The sequence below is a fragment of the Oncorhynchus masou genome, chromosome 12 (assembly GCF_036934945.1).
Source record: "Oncorhynchus masou masou isolate Uvic2021 chromosome 12, UVic_Omas_1.1, whole genome shotgun sequence".
NCBI lineage: Eukaryota > Metazoa > Chordata > Actinopteri > Salmoniformes > Salmonidae > Oncorhynchus > Oncorhynchus masou.
In genome coordinates this window covers 78,961,481-78,987,787 of record NC_088223.1, presented here as the reverse complement: position 1 = coordinate 78,987,787, position 26,307 = coordinate 78,961,481, and the positions used below count along the sequence as shown (strand labels likewise).

The 26,307-nt window shown below is 41.8% G+C and overlaps 1 protein-coding gene and 1 non-coding gene across 2 annotated transcripts in view; one reads left to right on the top strand and one right to left on the bottom strand.

The window, feature by feature from the left end:
- Positions 1-26,307, bottom strand: part of LOC135549407 (glutamate receptor ionotropic, kainate 4-like) — a 64,170-nt gene that overhangs the window by 18,884 nt on the left and 18,979 nt on the right. The window contains exons 5-8 of the mRNA XM_064979380.1: positions 21,126-21,179; positions 20,505-20,669; positions 18,671-18,823; positions 2,916-3,020 (exon numbers count right to left, since the gene is read on the bottom strand). Coding sequence (XP_064835452.1) covers positions 2,916-3,020; positions 18,671-18,823; positions 20,505-20,669; positions 21,126-21,179 — 477 coding nt within the window. The remainder of the gene's footprint in view (positions 1-2,915; positions 3,021-18,670; positions 18,824-20,504; positions 20,670-21,125; positions 21,180-26,307) is intronic.
- LOC135551164 (U7 small nuclear RNA) lies at positions 1,362-1,414 on the top strand. The gene has a single exon (XR_010457211.1). It is a non-coding gene; the product is annotated as a U7 small nuclear RNA (small nuclear RNA).

The following is a 26,307-nucleotide window of genomic DNA, read 5'->3' as shown; positions in this document are numbered from 1 at the left end:
TTTCTTTACTTACCTATTGTTCACCTAATACCTTTTTTGCACTATTGGTTAGAGCCTGTAACTAAGCACTTCACTGTAAGGTCCACACCTGTTGTATTCGGGGGACGTGACAAATAAACTTTGATTTGATATTTAATTTGCATATAACACATCCATTCCCCTCCCCCATATCCCAATTTCAATCAGGCTTTATTTGACAAATTAAAATAATAGAGTAAAAATATTTACTACACAACAAACAAGATAAAAGAGGAAAAGCTAAACATGTGTTTTAAGATCTCTTTGAAATAAACTCAGCAAAAAAAGGAAACGTCTCTCTCTCAATGTCAACTGCGTTTATTTTCAACAAACTTAACATGTGTAAATATTTGTATGAACATAACAAGATGCAACAACTGCGACATAAACTGAACAAGTTCTACAGACATGTGACTAACAGAAATTGAATAATGTGTCCCTGAGCAAAGGGGGGGTCAAAATCAAAAGTAAGTCAGTATCTGGTGTGGCCAACAGCTGCATTAAGTTCTGCAGTGCATCTCCTCCTCATGGACTGCACCAGATTTGCCAGTTCTTGCTGTGAGATGTTACCCCACTCTTCCACCAAGGCACCTACAAGTTCCAGAACATTTCTGGGGGGAATGGCCCTAGCGCTCACCCTCCGATCCAAAAGGTCTCCCCAACTTGAGTCATGCATCCCCCGAAACATGACCCTCCAAACCACACTTCTTAACACGGAAGGCAGCCAACACCAATGTGTCGGAGGAAACACTGTTCAACTGACAACCTTGTGGCAGGGACCCGGCTCACCACCAGGAGTTGCTAGAGAGCAATAAGCTAAGTAAAGCCCCCCGGCCAAACCCTCCTGTAACTCTGACGATGCTGGGCCAGTTGTATACTGCCCTATGGGACTCCCGATCACAGCCAGTTATGCTACAGACCTGGGATTGAGCCCAGGTCTGTAGTGACACCTCTAACACTACAATGCAGTGCCTTAGATCACTGCCCCACTGAGGAGGACTGCTCTTGGAGGAAGTTGTGAGCATCCAAGCATTTAAATCACTAAGTCTAATTTATCCGTGGAGCTGGAACACTCTGGTGACACAGAAATATAGCAGTGAAAATAAATGCAGTGCTTTATGATAATGCTGCCAAGGGGTAACATATATCAACTGAACAGTATCGGACCCAAAATCGAACCTTGTGGAACGCCATATGTGATATGTATTTTCTCTGAGTTATGTTCACTAAGGGTGACAAAAAAAAATCTCAACCGGTTAAATAAACCAATTTGTGCCAACCATGAGTGAGAAACCCACATGCCAAGTATAGACCATATTATTGTGTTCCCTACAGGTTATGGAAAATGTGCTCTTTTAGTATTTGTCCAGTAGGTTTCCTCAAGGGGAAAGCCCCCACTTCTAACTAGAAGATAATAAAACAAAAACACTATAGCAAATACTACAGTAATGTCTGCAAAAATAACAGTAAATACTTTAGTATACTACAGTAATATCCATTAAAAAAACACTACAGTGAATCCTACAGTAATGTCCACAAAAAAACTTGAGTAAATACTAGAGTATATACACACACGATAGCTTTTAAACTATAGTATTTATACTATAGTAAACTATAGTATTTTTATGTGTGTACCTGCAGGCTAACTATACCGTACACTATACACATAAATAGATATTGGATATGGGTTTGCAAGGGTTTAAGAAATGTATTAATTTGGGTCACACATAATATTCTGGTAGCGGGGGAAAAAATGCAAATGACATTACATCATGCAGTATGTTCCATCCCAAATGTAATCCCTGGTTACAAACACTGCAGAAAGTGCACGTCGTCATACATTTCATTTCATGCGCAAAACACTGCTTCAAAGCCTAAAGATAAATTACTACCTTTACAAGTCATGCCCTGTAGACCAACATTGAAGTTTCCCCCTTTCGACATTTGGATGTCTGATGAAATTTGGCCTGTTGACTGGAAATGCTCAACTACAAATGCTTGCAATTTCATACTTAATCCTTTCACTATTCACAGGTTCCTATTGTAAGATAAAGAACACTGGCAGGCAGACACACAATGTCTTTGTGTCCTCTGCAATGCTACAGTATCTTGGGAGGGCACAGCAAATCTGACTTTCCGTGACATCTTTTCATATCACAGAATCAATAATATTGATATTGTCATGAATTCTTAGCCAGAAGGAGACATGTCAGTAAGAAACAGAAAAGTATACATGGGAAGAATTAAGAGAACATCTTAAAAGTAAAGAAACCATTTTTGGGAAAAACATTGATAAAACAACAACTAAAAGAGTGATAAAATCCCTGACTACAGGCTATGCAAAAATATTTTTAAAACCTAAATGCCGTCTACACCTCAACCCGACTATGTTGTGAAGCTTGGTTTTTGAAAGCTCTGCCCTAATATATCTTAATCTTAGTATATAATCTAAAAGCAAATCTAAAAGCTATTATGTCACATTAACTGGAGGCAGGCATCGTGACAGAATAGCACTGGGCCCTGCATCTATGTCTGCCACGGCTTGTTTACAAATGCACTCTTCATGGTGTGGGATCAAAAAAAGTTCTTTCAAACATCGTTTCATATGGTAACTTCTTTTTCAAGATGCTTTCATGAAAAATGTACGAGCTAGAGCTCCATCTCACAACTTCCCCTTTAAATGTCTGCCAAATGGCACCTTATTCATTATTTAGTGCACTACATTTGACCAGGGCCATGGTCAAAAGTAGGGAACTACATAGAAAATAGGGTGCCTTTTGGGACTCAGCCTACACCTTGGCTTGGCCTCAGACTGTAGCTCTTTATATATAGTTATACACAGTAAATCCCAGTCTGTCACAAAGTCAGTGGTTATTGTGTGTGCAGTGTAGCTTTACCTGCCTTAGCCCCTCCGAGCTGCTCTGTATGACCCTCAGGGCGTAGTTGAAGCGGTGGCCTTTGCTGTTGAACTCTATGTGTCCAGTTAGACCTTCCAATTCTACCTGTCAAAGAGAGAGCAAAAGGAGAGGACATACTGGGCTGTGCATCTCAATGAGAGCTCCAAATGGTATTGCATTAAAACATATACAAACACAAGACAGTATATATAGTCTCTGTCTGGCTCAGTTGGTAAGAGCGTGGCGTTAGCAATACGAAGGTTGTGGGTTCAATTCCCACAGGGATAATTTTCTATAAATTCATTGGATCACATTCACATATTAAAATGTTGGCTATGGATCCAGAGTTCTCGCCCCTCCAGAACCTCTTTCTTAGAACCATAGAACACGCCGATTGGCACGTGTGTTTTTCTGTTGCTCATTCAGTCTTGGAAGTGTATTTCCTGATCAATTCCACGTTTGGTTAATGAGGTTTGTCCCCCATGAGACACTGTAGACAGGGAAGCCTATTTCGCTTCCTCAAAATCCCCAGAATGAATCCCCAGAATGAAGATATCTGTAATTCATTTTGACTTGTTATTTTGGCCGATGATGTTATAAATGCACAATTTTATATCTAACTAGGGTGTTTGATGCAGTATTTCTCAAGCAACATAAATGCGTGACGCGTTGTCTTATGTAAACAGCCATTGCTGCTGGGCAGGTCTGCCTCTATGCTATTGGGTAGAGAGCAATCACCGCAGCTGTTCACCCCATGTTAGTGGGCAAATGGACATCATCAAATCAAAACCCAACCTTCATTTACCTAGTGCGACGCATGGATGTTCCAAACTCTGTTTGGGACGAGACTGACTTTATGACCAAAATGATCAAATTTACACTTCGTAGTCAATTTTGACATGAGAATAACTGTTTCTGACTCATATCGATTTCATGTTCTTAGGGATTTGTTGCTTTTTAAAAGGCAGTGGCTCTTTAAAGCTAAGGATCCGGATCCTGTTCTTGCGCATGTGTTATTTTACACACACATTCATTTTTCTAAAGTAGCTGCTGCTCACAGTCCCCCTCCCTTTACACTCTTCTGAACCATGTTTAACCAATGTTTGCAATGATGATGAAAAAAGAACATTCAATTGCTAATTAGACTGCGATGGGCAAGTTCATTTTGAATCGCCGGGTGCCATAGTTAAATGCCATATGCTGATATCGTGGCGAGAGTAAATAGCTGCATGTACCTCAGCAGCTAAGAACATAAAATCGCTAGACTTCATTTGTGTTATGCTTATGTTTGTACGAACATGTATTTTGTGTAAAACATGTAAATAGCTGTATGTAGCTTACTCCTCTCCTGAAAAATAAACCCATGCAATTGTGCTTTTATTTAGTGAGGCATGGAAGGCAATAGTTCGAACAGTTTTGTGTGCAACATAAAATTTGTAGGACACGCCAGTGACGAGACAAAGGCAATCAAGTAGGGGGAGCGGCAGTGCATACTGTGTGAGAGAGACAGAGCACATTGTGTGTGTGTACATGGGTTGTGTGTGTCAGGGTTGGGCTCAATTCAAATTGAAGTCAGTCAATTCAGTGTCGATTTTAATTTAAAATCCCCAAATTTCAAACCTTTTTTTCTCTCAAAGGTTTTTTTACTTGAATTTGTTTAAATGGTTCTACAGACAACAGAACAGGTAGAGGGCAGAACACACACGGATCCCCTACCAAAATCAAACCCACCCCAACCCCCATGCTCTAACAGAACACGCTTCCCCTACCACATCAAGCCCCACCCCAAAACCAGACTTAAAGCATGCATGATACAATGAGTAATATAAATCAAATAGTATTTTAATTTATTTTAATGGAGTTTTATGGAGTTGTGAAATTAGCTGGGTCCATGCCTTCTACAAAGGATAGGAAAGGTTGCCAGATATTATAAAATTAAATTGTTGATCCCTTAACGGGTAGCGTATTTTCTCGAGCTTGAGATGTTGCATAACTTCCTTTATCCAAATGGTTAAAAATAGGAGGAAACCGATTCTTCCACTTAAACAGTGTAAGACGTCTAAATAGAAGAGTAGTAAATGCCAGCATGTTGCCCATAGAACTGTTTAGAGGGGTGTCATGACGTGGCCCTTTCTGGGTGTAGATCGTGGCTTTCCCCTCTCTCACTCTCTCCTACGCCCAGGTTCTGTTATCTCAGGTCGTAAATTCCTAGCGGAGACTCTCTTCCCCTTTTCATGCAGAGAGGGAGACCACAGAGTGAACAAAGAATTTCATGTGGCCAAACTCCTAAATCTCCAAAATGGGAGAATGAAACAATATGTCCACTTGTGAGAATGGTCCGTGGACACTTAAGGGACAGTTATGTTGAGTGTGTTTAATTTGGTGACCTCATGAAGGACAGGAAACACACATAACTATATCTCTGAATGTGTACAATTCTCAATTATGGTGTTTGCATCTAACTCCTGTATAAAATGAATGACTAAAGATTAAACTATTTGTGAAATTATGTAATGTGATGTTAACCTTTAATTATGATATAATTGCAATCCCTGTAAAGTTTAAACTGGCCAGCGGCCACGTCCCCGTGAGCACAGACATGATCTGGCGTCATGGAACTGTCCTTTTCTATTGTTATGAATAAAAAACCCTCCTAGGGAAATCCTCTTCAGACTAATCAAACCTCCAGTGTGGGCTGTGGTTGCAATGGTTGAGTACCAGGACTAGAAATCCATACCAGGTGGCGCATTGGCTACACGGCTGGAAATGGTTCAACTCTGTGACTATCGATCCCTACAATATAAGAGCAAATCTTAGATACTAATTACTAGTCTGCAGCTAGAAATGATGTAAACCTGGGATGCGAATACCGACAACCACCGAAACATCTACTCTAAGAACATTGGACACCTGACGTATCCATTACAACAGACTCTATCAGGAGCCGCCGATAGAGCTACCACAATGAGTAACCAGAGACTCTCTGATGAACTGACTCTCCAGCAGACGGACCGACGATTCCAACAGAGAAGACAACGACATACGGGCATAAATATATTGATAGCAATTATTCCCAAATGAGCGAGCGTTCATGTGCAAAGGATTCGCATTTCAATGAATATAATTATCCACTGTGTGTAGTGATCCATTTTGTCTGTCTTTCTCGCTCCACACCCCCTTTTCTTTGTATAGCAGGCCGTCATATCGGTTTAGCCCAATAGGGGATCTCCCCTATCATTGTTAGTAACCAATATCTACTGTTTGTTATGTATTTCTGTGATTATTTAGTTAGAAAAATAAATGTTTAAGCCAATTGGTGTAAAGAGGATTCATACACTGCTCAAAAAAATAAAGGGAACACTTAAACAACACAATGTAACTCCAAGTCAATCACACTTCTGTGAAATCAAACTGTCCACTTAGGAAGCAACACTGATTGACAATACATTTCACATGCTGTTGTGCAAATGGAATAGACAGGTGGAAATTATAGGCAATTAGCAAGACACCCCCAATAAAAGAGTTGTTCTGCAGGTGGTGACCAAAGACCACTTCTCAGTTCCTATGCTTCCTGGCTGATGTTTTGGTCACTTTTGAATGCTGGCGGTGCTTTCACTCTAGTGGTAGCATGAGACGGAGTCTACAGCCCACACAAGTGGCTCAGGTAGTGCAGCTCATCCAGGATGGCACATCAATGCGAGCTGTGGCAAGGTTTGCTGTGTCTGTCAGCGTAGTGTCCAGAGCATGGAGGCGCTACCAGGAGACAGGCCAGTACATCAGGAGACGTGGAGGAGGCCGTAGGAGGGCAACAATCCAGCAGCAGGACCGCTACCTCCGCCTTTGTGCAAGGAGGAGCAGGAGGAGCACTGCCAGAGACCTGCAAAATGACCTCCAGCAGGCCACAAATGTGCATGTGTCTGCTCAAACGGTCAGAAACAGACTCCATGAGGGTGGTATGAGGGCCCGACGTCCACAGGTGGGGGTTGTGCTTACAGCCCAACACCGTGCAGGACGTTTGGCATTTGCCAGAGAACACCAAGATTGGCAAATTCGCCATTGGCGCCCTGTGCTCTTCACAGATGAAAGCAGGTTCACACTGAGCATGACAGTCTGGAGACGCCGTGGAGAACGTTCTGCTGCCTGCAACATCCTCCAGCATGACCGGTATGGCGGTGGGTCAGTCATGGTGTGGGGTGGCAATTCTTTGGGGGGCCGCACAGCCCTCCATGTGCTCGCCAGAGGTAGCCTGACTGCCATTAGGTACCGAGATGAGATCCTCAGACCCCTTGTGAGACCATATGCTGGTGCGGTTGGCCCTGGGTTCCTCCTAATGCAAGACAATGCTAGACCTCATGTGGCTGGAGTGTGTCAGCAGTTCCTGCAAGAGGAAGGCATTGATACTATGGACTGGCCCGCCCGTTCCCCAGACCTGAATCCAATTGAGCACATCTGGGACTTCATGTCTCGCTCCATCCACCAACGCCACGTTGCACCACAGACTGTCCAGGAGTTGGTGGATGCTTTAGTCCAGGTCTGGGAAGAGATCCCTCAGGAGACCATCCGCCACTTCATCGGGAGCATGCCCAGGCGTTGTAGGGAGGTCATACAGGCACGTGGAGGCCACACACACTACTGAGCCTCATTTTGACTTGTTTCAAGGACATTACATCAAAGTTGGATCATCCTGTAGTGTGGTTTTCCACTTTAATTTTGAGTGTGACTCCAAATCCAGACCTCCATGGGTTGATAAATTTGATTTCCATTGATAATTTTTGTGTGATTTTGTTGTCAGCACATTCAACTATGTAAAGAAAAAATTATTTAATAAGAATATTTAATTCATTCAGATCTAGGATGTGCTATTTTAGTGTTCCCTTTATTTTTTTGAGCAGTGTAGTTTAGGCTGGGTTCGTGCAGATAACCAACAATTTACAACATTTGGAATGAGACTGACGTAAACGTAAAGAATAATTCATGAATAGAAGACTAATTGATCAGATATTAAAATATCTGAAGAGTTATATTCTGAAAATTATAACTTTGTAATCTGAAGATTTTCCATGGTGCACCAACTTCCTAGTTAATTAAATTTACATGATTAGTTTAATCACGTAATAATAATTAGAGAATTGATAAAATAACAGTCTTCACCTTTAATGATGCCAAACACATGACAGGGGCCTCCTGTGCTGCCACTCCAAATAATTCTATATTGGCAGAAGGTTCTATAGGTCTCTCGAGTATCTTAGAAAACGTCTCAAATTGATAACCAGAAATCTGTCAATTTCGGGCATGTCCAAAACATGTGTAATAAAGTAGCAGGAGCCTGTTTACATCAGTCACATGTAAACAGGAGCCTGTTTACATCAGTCAAGTGGGATATATTTCTGGTCTAAACTTGGATCATTTTTTACCTTTGACCAATGCAGCCGATTAACTATTTTAAATTGAATTACAGCATGTCTTAGACATATAGATGAAGTATGTATTCTCTGAAGCATACTCTACCAAGTTTTATCTGAAAGTTGTTCACCTAAATCCTTTAACCATTGGTTCTTAAGAGAGTTGAGGGACTCCAGATTTTACGTTATTAAACGCGTACACAGTGCATTCGGAAGAAATTCAGACCCCTTGACTTCTCCCACATTTTTTTAATGTTATACACTTATTATAAAATGTATTAAATGTTTTTTTCACCCAAAATCTACACACAATATCCCATAATGACAGAGCAAAAGCAGGTTTTTAGAAAATGTTGGGGTCATCGTCCTGTTGAAAGGTGAACCTACACCACAGTCTATGGTCCTGAGTGCTCTGGAGCAGGTTTTCATCAAGGATTTCTCTGTACTTTGCTCCGGTCATCTTTCCCTTGATCCTGACTAGTCTCCCAGTCCCTGCCGCTGAAAAACATCCCCACTGCATTATGCTGCCACCACCATGCTTCACCGTATGGATGGTGCCAGGTTTCCACCACGAGTGACGCTTGGCATTCAAGTGTAGAGTTCAATCTTGGTTTCATCAGATCAGAGAATCTTGTTTCTCATGGACTCCAAGCTGGCTGTCATGTGCCTTTTACTGAGGGGTGGCTTTCATCTGGCCATTACCATAAAGGCCTGATTGTTGGAGTGCTGCAGAGATGAGAGAACTTTCCAGAAGGATTTGTTTTATTTTATTTAATCCATTTTAGAATAAAGGCTGTAACGTAACTTAATTTGGAAAAAGTCAATGGGTCTGAATACTTTCCAAATGCACTGTAGATCAAGCGTATGCCCCCTTTGATATAAGGGTTCACATTAAAAATAGAATCTAGAAGAAGGGAGGTAGGTTGGTGTGATGGGAAGTGACAAGAGTATGAAGATACCTGCAATTGCGTAGTTGTGTACCTGAAGAAATGGGATCGAGAAATATTGAACCTTTCAAAAGATGCAAAATCCATATCAATGTACATGTCGTTCAGTGAGGAGATTCCTTTCCCAGACCAGGTATGAAACGCCCTGCCTAATACTGATGGAGAGAATTAATGGTTCTTTAATAATGGGGCAGAAGTTGAAAATTCACTGAGACCAAACGATTGCCTGGACTGTTCCAGAATTTTAGAGAATGTTTCTCAATAGGGTTTTTAGTGTATTTGGAAACAGGTTCAGCTAATGCAAGTTTTGAACAGAGCAAGGCAGCTAAGGAGGTGGGGCCATAGGATGAGATCTTCGGGCCTGTAACATCAGGGGTTTCTGTCATCCAATATAGAATGATATTTAGAATAGTGCTAGACTTCCGAAAGAGATCTCTGCAATACGCGTACACAGTGCATTCGGAAGAAATTCAGACCCCTTGACTTTTCCCACATTTTTTTAATGTTATACACTTATTATAAAATGTATTACATGTTTTTTTCACCCTCAATCTACACACAATATCCCATAGTGACAGAGCAAAAGCAGGTACACAACGTAAATTGTTCCAGAAAAAAAGCAGATATCAATTTATCTATGGATAAAAAATTTAAAAACATTGTCAGAAAGATAGAAATACATTGAAATAAGTATAGAAACCTAGTTAATTCTTCCGCATTTATAGAGATCTTTGAAATTGTGTGACCCAAATATTTCAATTTCCGTCACTGAAGGGCACATGACTAAAATAGGTTTGCATGGCAAAAGGATTAATAGGCAGCAATTGACTTTGTAGATTAACCCGAGACCCGGATATTTCACCAAATGTGTTTAGTAGAACCTGGATCTCTAAAAGACCAGTTAAAAAAGTTTCAGACATCTATTATATCATGTCTTCCACATAAAGTGAAACTTTATTTGAAGAGGGGGCTTAGAGCATACCATTGATAGTGGTGTTATTATGGCTATGGCTAAAGGCTCAATTGCAATGGCAAACAGCTGAGGGGATAGAGGACAACCCAGTCTTATCTCACGTTGAAGTTGGAAAGTATCTCTACATTGCAATTCTGTAAAGAAATTGGCCTCTATGAACCACTCAAGTTGTTTTTATTCTCATTATATGTGAAATACATGCTTGCCTCATTGTTGAGGGTAAAGATTGAGGAGTATGATTCCTCAAATATGGAAACCAAGAGAGGAGAGAGTTGATCTGATTATTTTTTAAATAATTAGCTTGGAAGTCCGTATGGTCCGTCGGATTTACCACACTGCAAATATTTAATTGCCAACACAATCTCTTCTACAGAGACCTGTTCTTCTAATTCAGCAGTTCTCAGGTTCAACTTTAGGAATATCTAAATTCTCAAAGAAGGTGTCAAGTAAGGTGACATTACCAGTGGATTCCGAAGTATATAATTGTGACCTCTAATTGACCTCTAAATGATCAATACATGTGTTACCCAGCCCATCAGTTCTCAGGTATGGTTTGATTTGCGGTTCTCTGAGCAGCTTTTTTCAGCTTGTCAAGTTGAAAGAAGATCAAACTCTGTACGAAGTGTCAATCGTTGTTTTAGTAAATCTGGGGATGGAGAGTGTGAATATGTCATATCCAAATCAAGATTTATTTGTAAGTTCCCCTAGGTATGGAATATCCTTCCATAATCTTACGCTGTACGAAATAATTTGGCCTCTTAGATCAAATCAAATTTGATTGTCACATACAACTGATTAGCAGATGTTTTTGCGGTAGTAGCGAAATGCTTGTGCTTCTAGTGCTGACAGTGCAGTAATATCTAACAAAATACACAACATATACCCAATACACACAAATCTAAGTAGGAATGAATTAATAAGACTATATACATATGGAAATCAAATCAAATCAAATTTTATTTGTCACATACACATGGTTAGCAGATGTTAATGCGAGTGTAGCGAAATGCTTGTGCTTCTAGTTCCGACAATGCAGTAATAACCAACAAGTAATCTAACTAACAATTCCTAAACTACTGTCTTATACACAGTGTAAGGGGATAAAGAATATGTACATAAGGATATATGAATGAGTGATGGTACAGAGCAGCATAGGCAAGATACAGTAGATGGTATCGAGTACAGTATATACATATGAGATGAGTATGTAAACAAAGTGGCATAGTTAAAGTGGCTAGTGAAACACGTATTATATAAGGATGCAGTCGATGATATAGAGTACAGTATATACGTATGCATATGAGATGAATAATGTAGGGTAAGTAACATTATATAAGGTAGCATTGTTTAAAGTGGCTAGTGATATATTTACATCATTTCCCATCAATTCCCATTATTAAACTGGCTGGAGTTGAGTCAGTGTCAGTGTGGTGGCAGCAGCCACTCAATGTTAGTGGTGGCTGTTTAACAGTCTGATGGCCTTGAGATAGAAGCTGTTTTTCAGTCTCTCGGTCCCAGCTTTGATGCACCTGTACTGACCTCGCCTTCTGGATGATAGCGGGGTGAACAGGCAGTGGCTCGGGTGGTTGATGTCCTTGATGATCTTTATGGCCTTCCTGTAACATCAGGTGGTGTAGGTGTCCTGGAGGGCAGGTAGTTTGCCCCCGGTGATGCGTTGTGCAGACCTCACTACCCTCTGGAGAGCCTTACGGTTGAGGGCGGAGCAGTTGCCGTACCAGGCGGTGATACAGCCCTCCAGGATGCTCTCGATTGTGCATCTGTAGAAGTTTGTGAGTGCTTTTGGTGACAAGCCGAATTTCTTCAGCCTCCTGAGGTTGAAGAGGCGCTGCTGCGCCTTCTTTACAATGCTGTCTGTGTGAGTGGACCAATTCTGTTTGTCTGTGATGTGTATGCCGAGGAACTCAAAACTTGCTACTCTCTCCACTACTGTTCCATCGATGTGGATAGGGGGGTGTACCCTCTGCGGTTTCCTGAAGTCCACAATCATCTCTTTAGTTTTGTTGACGTTGAGTGTGAGGTTATTTTCCTGACACCACACTCCGAGGGCCCACACCTCCTCCCTGTAGGCCGTCTCGTCGTTGTTGGTAATCAAGCCTACCACTGTTGTGTCGTCCGCAAACTTGATGATTGAGTTGGAGGCGTGCGTGGCCACGCAGTCATGGGTGAACAGGGAGTACAGGAGAGGGCTCAGAACGCACCCTTGTGGGGCCCCAGTGTTGAGGATCAGCGGGGAGGAGATGTTGTTACCTACCCTCACCACCTGGGGGCGGCCCGTCAGGAAGTCCAGTACCCAGTTGCACAGGGCGGGGTCGAGACCCAGGTTCTCGAGCTTGATGACGAGCTTGGAGGGTACTATGGTGTTGAATGCCGAGCTGTAGTCGATGAACAGCATTCTCACATAGGTATTCCTCTTGTCCAGATGGGTTAGGGCAGTGTGCAGTGTGGTTGAGATTGCATCGTCTGTGGACCTATTTGGGCGGTAAGCAAATTGGAGTGGGTCTAGGGTGTCAGGTAGGGTGGAGGTGATATGGTCCTTGACTAGTCTCTCAAAGCACTTCATGATGACGGAAGTGAGTGCTACGGGGCGGTAGTCGTTTAGCTCAGTTACCTTAGCTTTCTTGGGAACAGGAACAATGGTGGCCCTCTTGAAGCATGTGGGAACAGCAGACTGGTATAGGGATTGATTGAATATGTCCGTAAACACACCAGCCAGCTGGTCTGCGCATGCGGGCGCGGCTGGGGATGCCGTCTGGGCCTGCAGCCCTGCGAGGGTTAACACGTTTAAATGTTTTACTCACCTCGGCTGCAGTGAAGGAGAGACCGCATGTTTCCGTTGCAGGCCGTGTCAGTGGCACTGTATTGTCCCCAAAGCGGGCAAAAAAGTTATTTAGTCTGCCTGGGAGCAAGACATCCTGGTCCGTGACTGGGCTGGATTTCTTCCTGTAGTCCGTGATTGACTGTAGACCCTGCCACATGCCTCTTGTGTCTGAGCCATTGAATTGAGATTCTACTTTGTCTCTGTACTGACGCTTAGCTTGTTTGATAGCCTTACGGAGGGAATAGCTGCACTGTTTGTATTCAGTCATGTTACCAGACACCTTGCCCTGATTGAAAGCAGTGGTTCGCGCTTTCAGTTTCACGTGAATGCTGCCATCAATCCACGGTTTCTGGTTAGGGAATGTTTTAATCGTTGCTATGGGAACGACATCTTCAACGCACGTTCTAATGAACTCGCACACCGAATCAGCGTATTCGTCAATGTTGTTATCTGACGCAATACGAAACATGTCCCAGTCCATGTGATGGAAGCAGTCTTGGAGTGTGGAGTCAGCTTGGTCGGACCAGCGTTGGACAGACCTCAGCGTGGGAGTTTCTTTTTTTAGTTTTTGTCTGTAGGCAGGTATCAGCAAAATGGAGTCGTGGTCAGCTTTTCCGAAAGGGGGGCGGGGCAGGGCCTTATATGCGTCGCGGAAGTTAGAGTAACAGTGATCCAAGGTTTTTCCGCCCCTGGTTGCGCAATCGATATGCTGATAAAATTTAGGGAGTCTTGTTTTCATATTAGCCTTGTTAAAATCCCCAGCAACCATGAATGCAGCCTCCGGATAAATGGTTTCCAGTTTGCAAAGAGTTAAATAAAGTTCGTTCAGAGCCATCGATGTGTCTGCTTGGGGGGGGGGATATATACGGCTGTGATTATAATCGAAGAGAATTCTCTTGGTAGATAATGCGGTCTACATTTGATTGTGAGGAATTCTAAATCAGGTGATCAGAAGGATTTGAGTTCCTGTATGTTTCTTTCATCGCACCATGCCTCGTTAGCCATAAGGCATACACCCCCACCCCTCTTCTTACCAGAAAGATGTTTGTTTCTGTCAGCGCGATGCGTGGAGAAACCCGTTGGCTGCACCGCTTCAGATAGCGTCTCTCCAGTGAGCCATGTTTCCGTGAAGCACAGAACGTTACAGTCTCTGATGTCCCTCTGGAATGCTACCCTTGCTCGGATTTCATCAACCTTGTTGTCAAGAGACTGGACATTGGCAAGAAGAATGCTAGGAAGTGGGGCACGATGTGCCCGTCTCCGTAGTCTGACCAGAAGACCGCCTCGTTTCCCTCTTTTTCGGAGTCGTTTTTTTGGGTCGCTGCATGCGATCCATTCCGTTGTCCTGTTTGTAAGGCAGAACACAGGATCCGCATCGCGAAAAACATATTCTTGGTCGTAGTGATGGTGAGTTGACGCTGATCTTATATACAGTAGTTCTTCTCGACTGTATGTAATGAAACCTAAGATGACCTGGGGTACTAATGTAAGAAATAACACGTAAAAAAACAAAAAACGGCATAGTTTCCTAGGAACGCGAAGCAAGGCAGCCATCTCTGTCGGCGCCGGAAGTACAATAGACGAGCGATGTCAGAGCGGAATGGACTAAGATACAGTAGAATAGTATAGAGAACAGTATATACAGTGGGGCAAAAAAGTATTTAGTCAGCCACCAATTGTGCAAGTTCTCCCACTTAAAAAGATGGGAGAGGCCTGTAATTTTCATCATAGGTACACTTCAACTATGACAGACAAAATGAGAAAAAAAATCCAGAAAATCACATTGTAGGATTTTTAATTAATTTAGTGGCAAATGATGGTGGAAAATAAGTATTTGGTCAATAACAAAAGTTTCTCAATACTTTGTTATATACCCTTTGTTGGCAATGACAGAGGTCAAACGTTTTCTGTAAGTCTTCATAAGGTTTTCACACACTGTTGCTGGTATTTTGGCCCATTCCTCCATGCAGATCTCCTCTAGAGCAGTGATGTTTTGGGGCTGTTGCTGGGCAACACAGACTTTCAACTCCCTTCAAAGATTTTCTATGGGGTTTAGATCTGGAGACTGGCTTGGCCACTCCAGGACCTTGAAATGCTTCTTACGAAGCCACTCCTTCGGTGTGTTTGGGATCATTGTCATGCTGAAAGACCCAGCCACGTTTCATCTTCAATGCCCTTGCTGATGGAAGGAGGTTTTCACTCAAAATCTCACGATACATGGCCCCATTCATTCTTTCCTTTACACGGATCAGTGGTCCTGGTCCCTTTTCAAAAGAACAGCCCCAAAGCATGATGTTTCCATCCCCATACTTCACAGTAGGTATGGTGTTTTTTGGATGCAACTCAGCATCCTCCAAACACCACGAGTTGAGTTTTTACCAAAACTCAACTCGTGACTAAAGCCTCAGGCTCATTAGCATAAACGCAACGTTAACAATTTCTGAAAATCGCAAATAAAATGAAAATAATGCGTCTGCTCTCAAGCTTAGCCTTTTCTTAATAACACTGTCATCTCAGATTTTCAAAAAATGCTTTTGAACCATAGAAATTGACTAATTTGTGTAAGAGTATGCAAAGCTAGCTTAGCATTTTGAGTAGCATTTAGCACGCAACATTTTCACAAAAACCAGATAACCAAATAAATAAAATCATTTACCTTTGAAGAGCTTCTGATGTTTTCAATAAGGAGACTCTCAGTTACATACCAAATGCGCAGTTTTTCCTGAAAGCGTCTGTGTGTAGGAGAAATCGTTCCGTTTTGTACATCGCATCTGGCTACCAAAACGAACCGAAAATTCAGTCACCTACAACGTCAAACTTTTTCCGAATTAACTCCATAATATCGACCGAAACATGGCAAACGTTGTTTGGAATCAATCCTCAAGGTGTTTTTTCACATATCTCTTCATTGATATATCGTTCGTGGAAGCTTGCTTTCCTCTCTGAATTCCATGGAAAAATACTTGCAGCTGACTTTTGCGCACCAATTTCGGCGCAGGACACCGGGCGGACACGTGGTAAATGTGGTCTCTTATGGTCAATCTTCCAATGATCTACCTACAAATACGTCACAATGCTGCAGACACCTTGGGGAAACGACAGAAAGGGCAGACTTACTCCTCTCGCATTCACAGCCATATAAGGAGACAATGGAAAACAGAGCCTCAAAAATCCTGCTCATTTCCTGGATGCCGTCTCATCTTGGTTTTGCCTGAAGCTCACGTTCTAGGGCACGCACAGAAAATATCTTGGTAGTTCTGGACACGTGTTTTCTTTCGAAAGCTATCAATTATATGCATAGTCGAGCATCTTTATGTGACAAAATATCTTGTTTAAAACGGGAACGTTTTTCATCCAAAAATGAAATAGCGCCCCCAGAGCATCAAGAGGTTAAGGTGATTTAAATGAGAAAAGGAACCTTAAATCACCCAGTGAAACTTAACATTACAGCTTGCAAAAGTGACCGAGCAACCAGCTGTCCCTCTCATGATATTAGGCCTAGCCATATAAATTCAGGTGGAAAAAGATTACAGATGACAATATACAATAACATTTTCAAAAAATAGCAAATAAAAAAAGGTAGAAAAACACTAAAAAAATACTCTGAAGTCTGGTATGAAAAAGAAACACACCCTGGTCACCTAATAGAACAAGGTAATCCCGACGCAGATATCCACACATAATGTGCTTGTAGTGGGGAACACTAAACCTATCCAGGAGAGAGCCATGCTGAAATAGTGAACGGTTTAAAAACAAGTTGAGCATAATAAACAAATAAGAAATACTTATTTACAACTCAAAACTAGGCTATTTTAAAAGAAAGTATAACACATTTTATAAATCACATCTTACAGTAATACCACTAAGTTGGCAGCAATGTCTTTAAAGAAATAACGAAACCTAATAATAAAACTTTGCTTTATCTACCCTGGATACTGGTACCATCGATAAATAGAATAAAACTTTGCTTTATCTACCCTGGATACTGGTACCATCGATAAACAGAATAAAACTTTGCTTTATCTACCCTGGATACTGGAACCATCGATAAACAGAATAAAAGTTTGCTTTATCTATCCTGGATACTGGTACCATCGATAAACAGAAAGCTTTATCTACCCTGGATACTGGTACCATCGATAAATAGAAAGGAGCATCTTCATGGTAATAAAATAAAACTTTAAAACAAAAGGAGAATTGACTCACCAAAACTAAGGCACTAATGTAACCTAATAATAATAATAATATCAACTGATACCACTGGCAACGCTATACAGTATCTACAAAAGAGAGACTGAGTCTGCAGAGGTAGACACATTCGTCCATTACCCTAAATCGACAAAAATAGGTGACCATTAAGCCATTTGTTTCATCCGACCTCGGGAGAATGTTCGCCTTCTTGAAGGCCATCACCTTACGGGGGTCTAGGAACTCTTTCTCAGTGCTGTTGTATGTTATACGGAGGTGGGTAGGAAAAGCGACACCATACCGAACATCGGTCCATCCACGGAGCATTACCATGGTTGAAAGTGGCACAGTCACAAGCAACGCTGGGGGCATAGTCTGGGAAGACAGAGATGGGTGCTCCGTTGCATCGAAGTGGGCCAAATTCTCTGGCACGCCGAAGAACATCAATACAATCCTGATAGTATTGTAGTTTAGCCACAATGTCACAAGGTTTTTCACCAGGCTTTCTTGCTTGAGAGCCCTGATGTGAGCGGACTACAAGGATGTCTTTATCGAATTTGAGGGTTTCCTTCAATAACTTTGAGACCGATGAAGTAGAACTTGAGCCCAGGTCCTCAGCTACCCCCATGATCCTGATATTGGATCTTTGCATATGACCTTGTAAATGTATGCATTGTTCCTTTAGGCTAGCCACATCAGTTTTGAGCTTCTTTACTGTGGTTTGTAGCGTAGACATGTCGTCTGTGCATGTTGACAAGCCTTGTTCCATGTCAGAGCCCGTTTTCTTAACTGTACAAATTATTGCTGTATGCTTTGCGAGTTCATTCTTGACTGCTTGTAACTCCGACTTAATGAAATTAAAGTCCTCACTGAGCGCCTCCTTGAGTTACGACTTGAGTATAGATTAAATGTCTGCTCTGAGGGCAGCAAGAATCTCGGCCTTCAAATCCTCTGTGTAATTTTTTTGCCAAGGGGAGGAGCCACTGTTCCCACTTGTTGGAGAACTCGAGCTCCTCGTCTTGGGCCTAGTATTTTCTCTTTTGTCAGTGACTCCGCTAAACTTAAACTTTCAGGTTATGCGCCATTTACGCACTAAAACAAAAATAAAAGTTGAACAAAGTAAAGCACGTCATTCAAAGGCGGTGTTTCCTAATTATTTTTGGGTCAAAGTGCAAAGAAAGTATTAAATAAATGCAATTTCAGGAGGAGCTCCGTTACTAGCGCCCCCCAAATTTAAAAACTTTTGACATACATAGCTTCTCATATTCAGTTTATTGAGAAGTCATTGAAAATGTCATTTTTTCAATCATTGGAATTTCAGATGACCTTCTGAATTGACTGCCTTTAATTCTAATTGACCCCAACCCTGGTGTGTGTACACATGCATGCGAGTTGTCAGCGCTCACCATCCGTAGGTAGTTCATCAGGCTGGTGCCGTGCTCCCAGATTTTGGGTGATTGACAGGTTAGCTGTGTGACGCCCACACTCTGGCTGCGGTTGAGCTCCCTCACCGCGGACACCACCACATGCATGGCATCAAACAGCAGGGCTGGGGAGAGCTGGGGGACAGAGAGGGGGGGGGGGCGACAGAGAGAGAGGGGGGGCGACAGAGAGAGAGGGGGGACGACAGAGAGAGAGAGGGGGGGACAGAGAGAGAGAGGGGGGGGGACGACAGAGAGAGAGAGGGGGGGACGACAGAGAGAGAGAGGGGGGGACACGACAGAGAGAGGGGGGTACGACAGAGAGAGGGGGGACAGAGAGAGGGGGATGACAGAGAGAGGGGGGGACGACAGAGAGAGGGGGGGGACGACAGAGAGAGGGGGGGGACAGAGAGAGAGGGGGGGAGGCAGAGAGAGAAAGGGAGGGACAGAGAAAGGGAGGGACAGAGAAAGGGAGGGACAGAGAAAGGGAGGGGGGGCAGAGAGATATAGAGAGGAGATGGTAGATGGTTGAAGGAGAGCAAGGAAGAATGAGAGAAAATACAGGGTTGAGAGAGAGAGCAAGATACACACTCAAATGCTGGATTAGGAAATTAGAGAGTCTCGATACTAAGCTATATATTTAGATATTCCATCCAGTGATAGCGTTTCTCTCTAAGTCTGAAAGAGCTTCATTGTAGGAGTGGGAGGAAACTAAGAAAATAATCCTCCTTAAATGTCCCGCACAATGGCAGGGTGGATTCCAGAAAGATATAACAATACCCATCTGAATAAGGGAAGGTAGCTTGCTTACTGCTGGTGAATACAAAGTAAGCACACAGAGTCGTGTTAGAGAATGGGGAGAGAGAGTAGGCAAATAAATTAATATTCTACAATAGAGTAAAAACAACCTAGTAGTTACAGTAGGAACACAGCTAGCTCTGTTGTATTGTAACATTGATTAACAAAGCACAAACTGTAGGGGGAGATTCAATGTGGATTCTTTGTCTCCTTAATGTTGATGTCAGAAAGCACAACACAGCATCTTCAATCCAATGAAAAGTCCATTAATTAAAAAATAATTTGAAATCACTTTATTAATCAGAATGTGTTGAGGCAAAACTCAAAACCCCAGGGTATTAATTGCACATTCAGCTTGCTTGGGAAGAATGTTGTTGTGCCTTGTGTTCTTTGTGCCATAAACATGCAATTACTTTGGCTGGGGTTAGTTTGAAACCTTAGCCGAGGAGGACTGTTAAATGAGTACACTTGATTGAGTGAATGTACTAAAAGCTTTTAAGCTTTTCATCTGTTGTTGCGAGGCAACTGGGGCTTAGTAGATTTTTTGTCATGTCAAGGCTAGGGAATCACCATGTCAGCTCTTAACAATATATGGTAAGGGGGCATGTGAGCTGCTCAGGGAAAATCTGGGCCCTAGTAATAGTATTTCCTGGAAGGTCACGTGGTCAAGAATATCTCCTAACCCTACCTGTGAATTTGTATCCATCTCTGCTTTCAAGGACTCAATTACGGGCAGTATTTGTGAAATTGCTATGAAAGGCCTACATGTTATTCTTACAGGTAACTGAGCAATCACATACATTTTCCCAAACCATGTAAAGCACAAATATTGGCTGATCGTTTACGTGTTGTTGCCATGTCTTTCTGACCTTGTGTTGTGATGTCTTCCTATGTCTCATATTGTGCCTTTACTTTTATTTATTTAGCCCGCACTTGCCAGGCCGTTATTATAAATAAGAACTTGTGCTTAATTGACTTGCCTGGTTAAATAAAAAAACAATCAAAATGGAGCTTTGCTCACCGGGACCCCAGTGAAAGGGGCATGGTCACAGTTTTCCTGCCAGGAGCGGTTGAGACTGAGGAGGAGGTCAGGGAAGTAAGGATGGCTGTGGTTGAGGACAGAGAAGCCAAGGATGTTGACCCAGCGCTTCACCAGGAAGTCATCCAACTGCAGCAGAGAGAACTCCTGTATGCCAGAAGAGACACCAGTTCAGTCGGTTTAACATTTTGCTGTGTGTACATACTGAACAGCACATTCGTTCAACAGTCTTTGAGGTATATTTTCCCGTTTGGTGGGTGTGGTGGCCGTGTGAACACTGATCTTTAGGTGGGACTCGAAGCAGTGAGTGATGTATTTTAAGAAAACTCAAAACTTGTGGAAAAGCATACCACACGCAATCACCCTCTGAGATTTGCTTTCACCTGTTCAGTGCTTTGACAAATGTAGATGTAGGAAAATGAGACACAAGTAACTAGTCACTATTGAAATGCATACACAGCTAAAGAACCAGTCGTATCAAGCACGGTTTTGTGTTGAAACAGGCTGTACTTAGAATGAGACACTTTGCATACAGAGAAGCACTAAACTCAGTTTTATTGACCTAATTCCATGGTAAAATAATATTTACATCTGGCCTCTTACCATTGTGGTGAAGATGTAGGTGTAGTAGATGGACAGCATCCCCAACTCTGACGCCTGAGAGAGGGAGAGATGGTGGCGGGAAGAAGAGAGATAGAGGGAGGGAGGAAGGGGGCTGTAGAATCAGTCTGCTTTCACTCACCCCAAAATAGTACATTCTCTCAGCAGTAGTCTACACAGTGGAATATCATTTGTCTAGGGGTCAGTGTATGACTTAATTTCTGTTGAATGCTTGAGAAACATACTTTAATGAACAAAAGTCCAAAAAAAAGGGAGGAGAGTTCCATTTTTGTCTGTGTCCAGAATATATTTCCCATGAGAGACTGTGCTGTCAAATTGATAATGAAAAATGGCTAAACTTGATAAACACAAACGTTTAACCTCACAACAGATAACACATGATCAGAATTGCAGCCATATGACTTTTAGCCCAGTTTTTGTAGAGCACTAGTACAAATCAAGCTGGTGCACTGGCAGACAGACAAGTCAATTGGCTTCTGACAAGCTTGGTCAAAAATCACATTGAGAAAGAGGTTGTCAAGTTTGCTCTGCATCATCTGCCGTCAGCACTGAGGCAAACGACAACTTAAAGGCAAACTTTACAACCAGGAGATAAGGAATGCGTCTGAAATGGCACCCTATTCCCTATAGAGTGCACTGCATTTGACCAGGGTCCATAGGTCATCATGGTTCCTGGTCAAAAGTAGCGCACTATATAAGGAATAGGGTGCCATTTCAGACAAAGCCAAAAAGTAAGAAACCGTAGCTGTTTCAAACTTCTAGAGTAGTACTTTATTTGCCCATCTTATAAAGGAAATTGATCAGATTTTATAATGAACAAATGTAAGGGTTTTCAAGGGGGAAAAAATAATAATAATTTGATTAAAGTTTCTTCTGCATAATGTTTTTCTAGAATTTTAAGGTCAGAATCTGCAGCCAATACATTGTCTCCATACAATGTGGATGGAGATTGTGAAGCGTATTATGTTTTGTTCCAGTTACAATGCCCCTATGCTTTTTACATTACCCTCAAAGCAGCCGGCACATAAAACTATTTTGAATGTGTATTTCCTCTACATAATCCACCTGACTTCAATTTGCTGCTTCCTGAATCCACATCATTGGTTAGCTCACAAATAATGATGCCTCAAGGCCGAGCTGCTTCTTGTCTGTAACATAATCAAGAATTTTCACACTAACATGATGTGCTTTTAAGGAAACCACTTCAATTATTGCCCTTGGAAAGACATCCATTTTATTTTGGGGGATTTTTCAAGTTTATTGGACAGAGAGGCATGGAAGAGGGACAGGAAAGGAGGGAGGAGAGATGCTAGAGGGGAGTGGGGCTCAAATTCGAACCCACGCCAGCACTGACATACACATAAGCTCTGAAGGCGCGGTAGTAACCAATAGACCACCCCAGGCCACAGTCCGAAACATCTACCTAAACTTCTTGAATAGTAGAGAAAAAATAAACTCTGTATTCCATGTTGTCAGCAGACATTAGTATTCTCTTTATGATGGTTGGGAAATTTGCCTGGGAAAACATTGTTGGGGAATAAATCAGAATTAGTTGGTAACATAGGTAAGATGTTTAATATTAATCATATGTTTGTAAGTTACTTCTCATCAAAATGTTGTTTTTGTATAATACTGTGGCGGGGTTGAAGTATCTGTGCTTTGTCAGGACTAAGTTGCTTGGGCCGCAGAGAGGGGAGAGGTCAAGGTGTCATCATGTGTAAACATATCTTTTGCTCCACTGTGTCTGTGTGCCAGTCACTCCCTACTTTTCCCATCGGGGAGAGGAGGATGGCAGTGTCTGGAATCATTCTATGCTCCCTCTTGTTGCCCCTATCTTAACCTATAGCCTCACTCTCCTCTCTGTGAGCTTGTCCAGGATTGGTTGTATTTAGAATTGGTTGTATCTAAATGACAATTTGATATATATCATAGGGTGGGGGTAATGTCTTGGTACCATTTTGTACCAAGGACGAAATAAGAGCTTTGTTTAGGAGACCAAACTGAACAATAATTTATAGCCAACTCTGTCTGGCTAGGGGATACTCCTCTCTGAAGTAAAGTCTTTCTTTGTGTAAGTTCCTAAGACCTGTGGTTTGTCATGTCATATTGGGGGGGTGGATCTTTGCTATAAAGGATCCCATTTGCCATTATGTTGACAACCCTCAACTTTTCATTAGAGATACTGAACTGTTGAAAGTCAAAATGCTATTGCAAAAGCTTAATTATTATTAAAGGTGAAGATTAAGCATAACTGACTGGTGTGTGGTTTGCTCTCATGATTTGGAAAATAGAGGAAATTTCCACGACAACATATTTCATAGTTTCATATTTTCAAAGTGTTCATTTCCTCCTGTCCCTTGGGATTACTTTATAGGAAGAGAAAATTCCAAAAACAATGTGACATTTTTACTTGACAACTTTTTACTTTGCAAACCAATCATAAAGCCAGTCAAATAAACAAGTCATGCCAATGTTGGTTATTATAAATTCATAAGAACATGACCCAAAGCTTTTCCACAGATCTTTGAAACTTCTATTAGATGCGTAACAGAAGCTATCTAATACTAGTGATTACTATTCACGTGTTAAAATAGTAATGCTTTTAGTAATGTTATTACCAAGCATGCTCTTGTAAACAATCAAAAATGCACAACCACTTGTAAATTGTTACCATGTAGGTATTATTGGATACAAACAAGCATTGTGAGTCATATAAAACAGATATTGAATGGAAAAATGTTAAACATTTATACAATTTGTATAATGTACATGTAATCTGTTACATGTAAGGGATTACAAAAAACGTTAACAGATTAGTTATGTTACCAGCAAAAATATTGTAATCAGATTACAGATAGTTTTGAACTACTACATGATTAATTTGAGTATTACTTTTGAGAGAGGATGTTCGTGGAAAAAAAAAATCTGACACTTCTGTTTTCTCAATGACATTCAAATCAACATTGAAAGAAAGGCGCAAGTTAAAGTTTGTTCCGCCTGAGCGAGTCTGACCACAAGTCAGAGACCACTATGATAACACACCAAATGTGTTTGATGGATCGCGGGAAAAGAGCAGGAATACGCTTTTGTAGGCTACAGCCCAAGCTGTCTTCCAATAGTGCGAATGCTGTCGACATCCAAAGATTATCCAACTTGAATAAACGTTTGGAGGTAAGGATGACAGCAGTGGTGTAGTCTACGGCGATACGGATATAACTTGTTATTGATATCTACATTGTGCAATGATGTGAATAACACTGCTGCTCTCTCATTTAGCTATTTGCGCCTAACACATTGTGGTTGTGGATGGCTGTTCACAAATCTAAAATGTGTATTTGAACCCAATAATGGTTGAATTCAAGAAGTTTAAGCTGCCTACCAATCATTGTTTTGGAACCAGTGGACAGCCAGTGAAAAATGTGCTCTTGAAATAGCTGCATAGTGCAGATCACAGTGGTGCTTTTATTTCGCAATCTAATTCATGCTGATTCAAAAAAACAAAAATATCCATAGGCCTAATGGACACAACCTCAAACACATATGATAGTTTTAAAGCTCCAATCTGTAGTTGCTCCACACACACACACACACACACACACTTGAAGTCGGAAGTTTACATACACTTAGGTTGGAGTCATTAAAAACTAGTTTTTCACTTAATGCAGATGGTGGCCACAACATATACTGACCATTACTCCCCCCCCCCCCCTTTGTTCAGGGACACATTATTACATTTCTGTTAGTCACATGTCTGTGGTACTTCAGTTTGTGTCTCAGTTGTTGAATCTTGTTATGTTCATACAAATATTTACACGTTAAGTTTGCTGAAAATAAACGCAGTTGACAGTGAGAGGACGTTTATTTTTTGCTGTGTGTGTGTGTGTATATACAGTTGAAGTCAGACAGAAGTTTACAAACACTTAGGTTGGAGTCATTAACACTTGTTTTTCTTGTTAAAATTATTTCATGCTGCCACCCCAGTGCTTCACTGTTGGGATGGTGTTCTCCGGCTTGCAAACATCCCCCTTTTCCCTCCAAACATAACGATGGTCATTATGGTCAAACAGTTCTATTTTTGTTTCATCAGACCAGAGGACATTTCTCCAAAAAGTACGAATGTTGTCCCCGTGTGCAGTTGCAAACCGTTGTCTGGCTTTTTTATGGCGGTTTTGAAGCAGTGGCTTCTTCCTTGCTGAGCGGCCTTTCAGGTTACGTCGATATCGGACTTTTTTTTTACTGTGGACATAGATACTTTTGTACCTGCTTCCTCCAGCATCTTCACAAGGTCCTTTGCTGTTGTTCTGGGATTGATTTGCACTTTTTGCACCAAAGTACGTTCATCTCTAGGAGACAGAACGAGTCTCCTTCCTGAGCGGTATGACGGCTGCGTGGTCCCACGGTGTTTATACTTGCATACTGTTGTTTGTACAGATGCACGTGGTACCTTCCGGCGTTTGGAAATTGCTCCCAAGGATGAACCAGACTCGGATGTCTATAATTTTTTTCTGAGTTCCTGGCTGATTTCGTTTGATTTTTCCATGATGTCAAGCAAAGAGGCACTGAGTTTGAAGGTAGGCCTTGAAATACATCCACAGGTATACCACCAATTGACTCAAATGATATCATTTAGCCTATCAGAAGCTTCTAAAGCCATGACATACTTTTCTGGAATTTTACAAGCTGTTTAAAGTCACAGTCATCTTAGTGTATGTAAACGTCTGACCCACTGGAATTGTGATACAGTGAAATAATATGTCTAAACAAAAATTCAAGCCTGAGCCTGATGAGCCATACATTTTATGAGCCCTACATTAAAGACATTTAATGAGTCCAAGCTCAAAAAAGCACAAATGATTGTGCCATTATCCAATACATATATGATATAGGCTACTGCACATTGCGCACAACAGAAAATTGCTGCAAATAAACCACTACTGAAGGACACCAAGAAGAAGAGACTTGCTTGGGCCAAGAAACGCGAGCAACGGACATTAGACTGATGAAAATCTGTCCACTGATGAGTCCAAATTTGAGATTTTTAGTTCCAACCTCTGTGTGGTCTCTGGGAGACGCAGAATAGGTGAACGGATGATCTCCGCATGTGTGGTTCCCACCGTGAAGCATGGAAGAGAAGGTGTGATGGTGCTTTGTTGGTGACACCGTC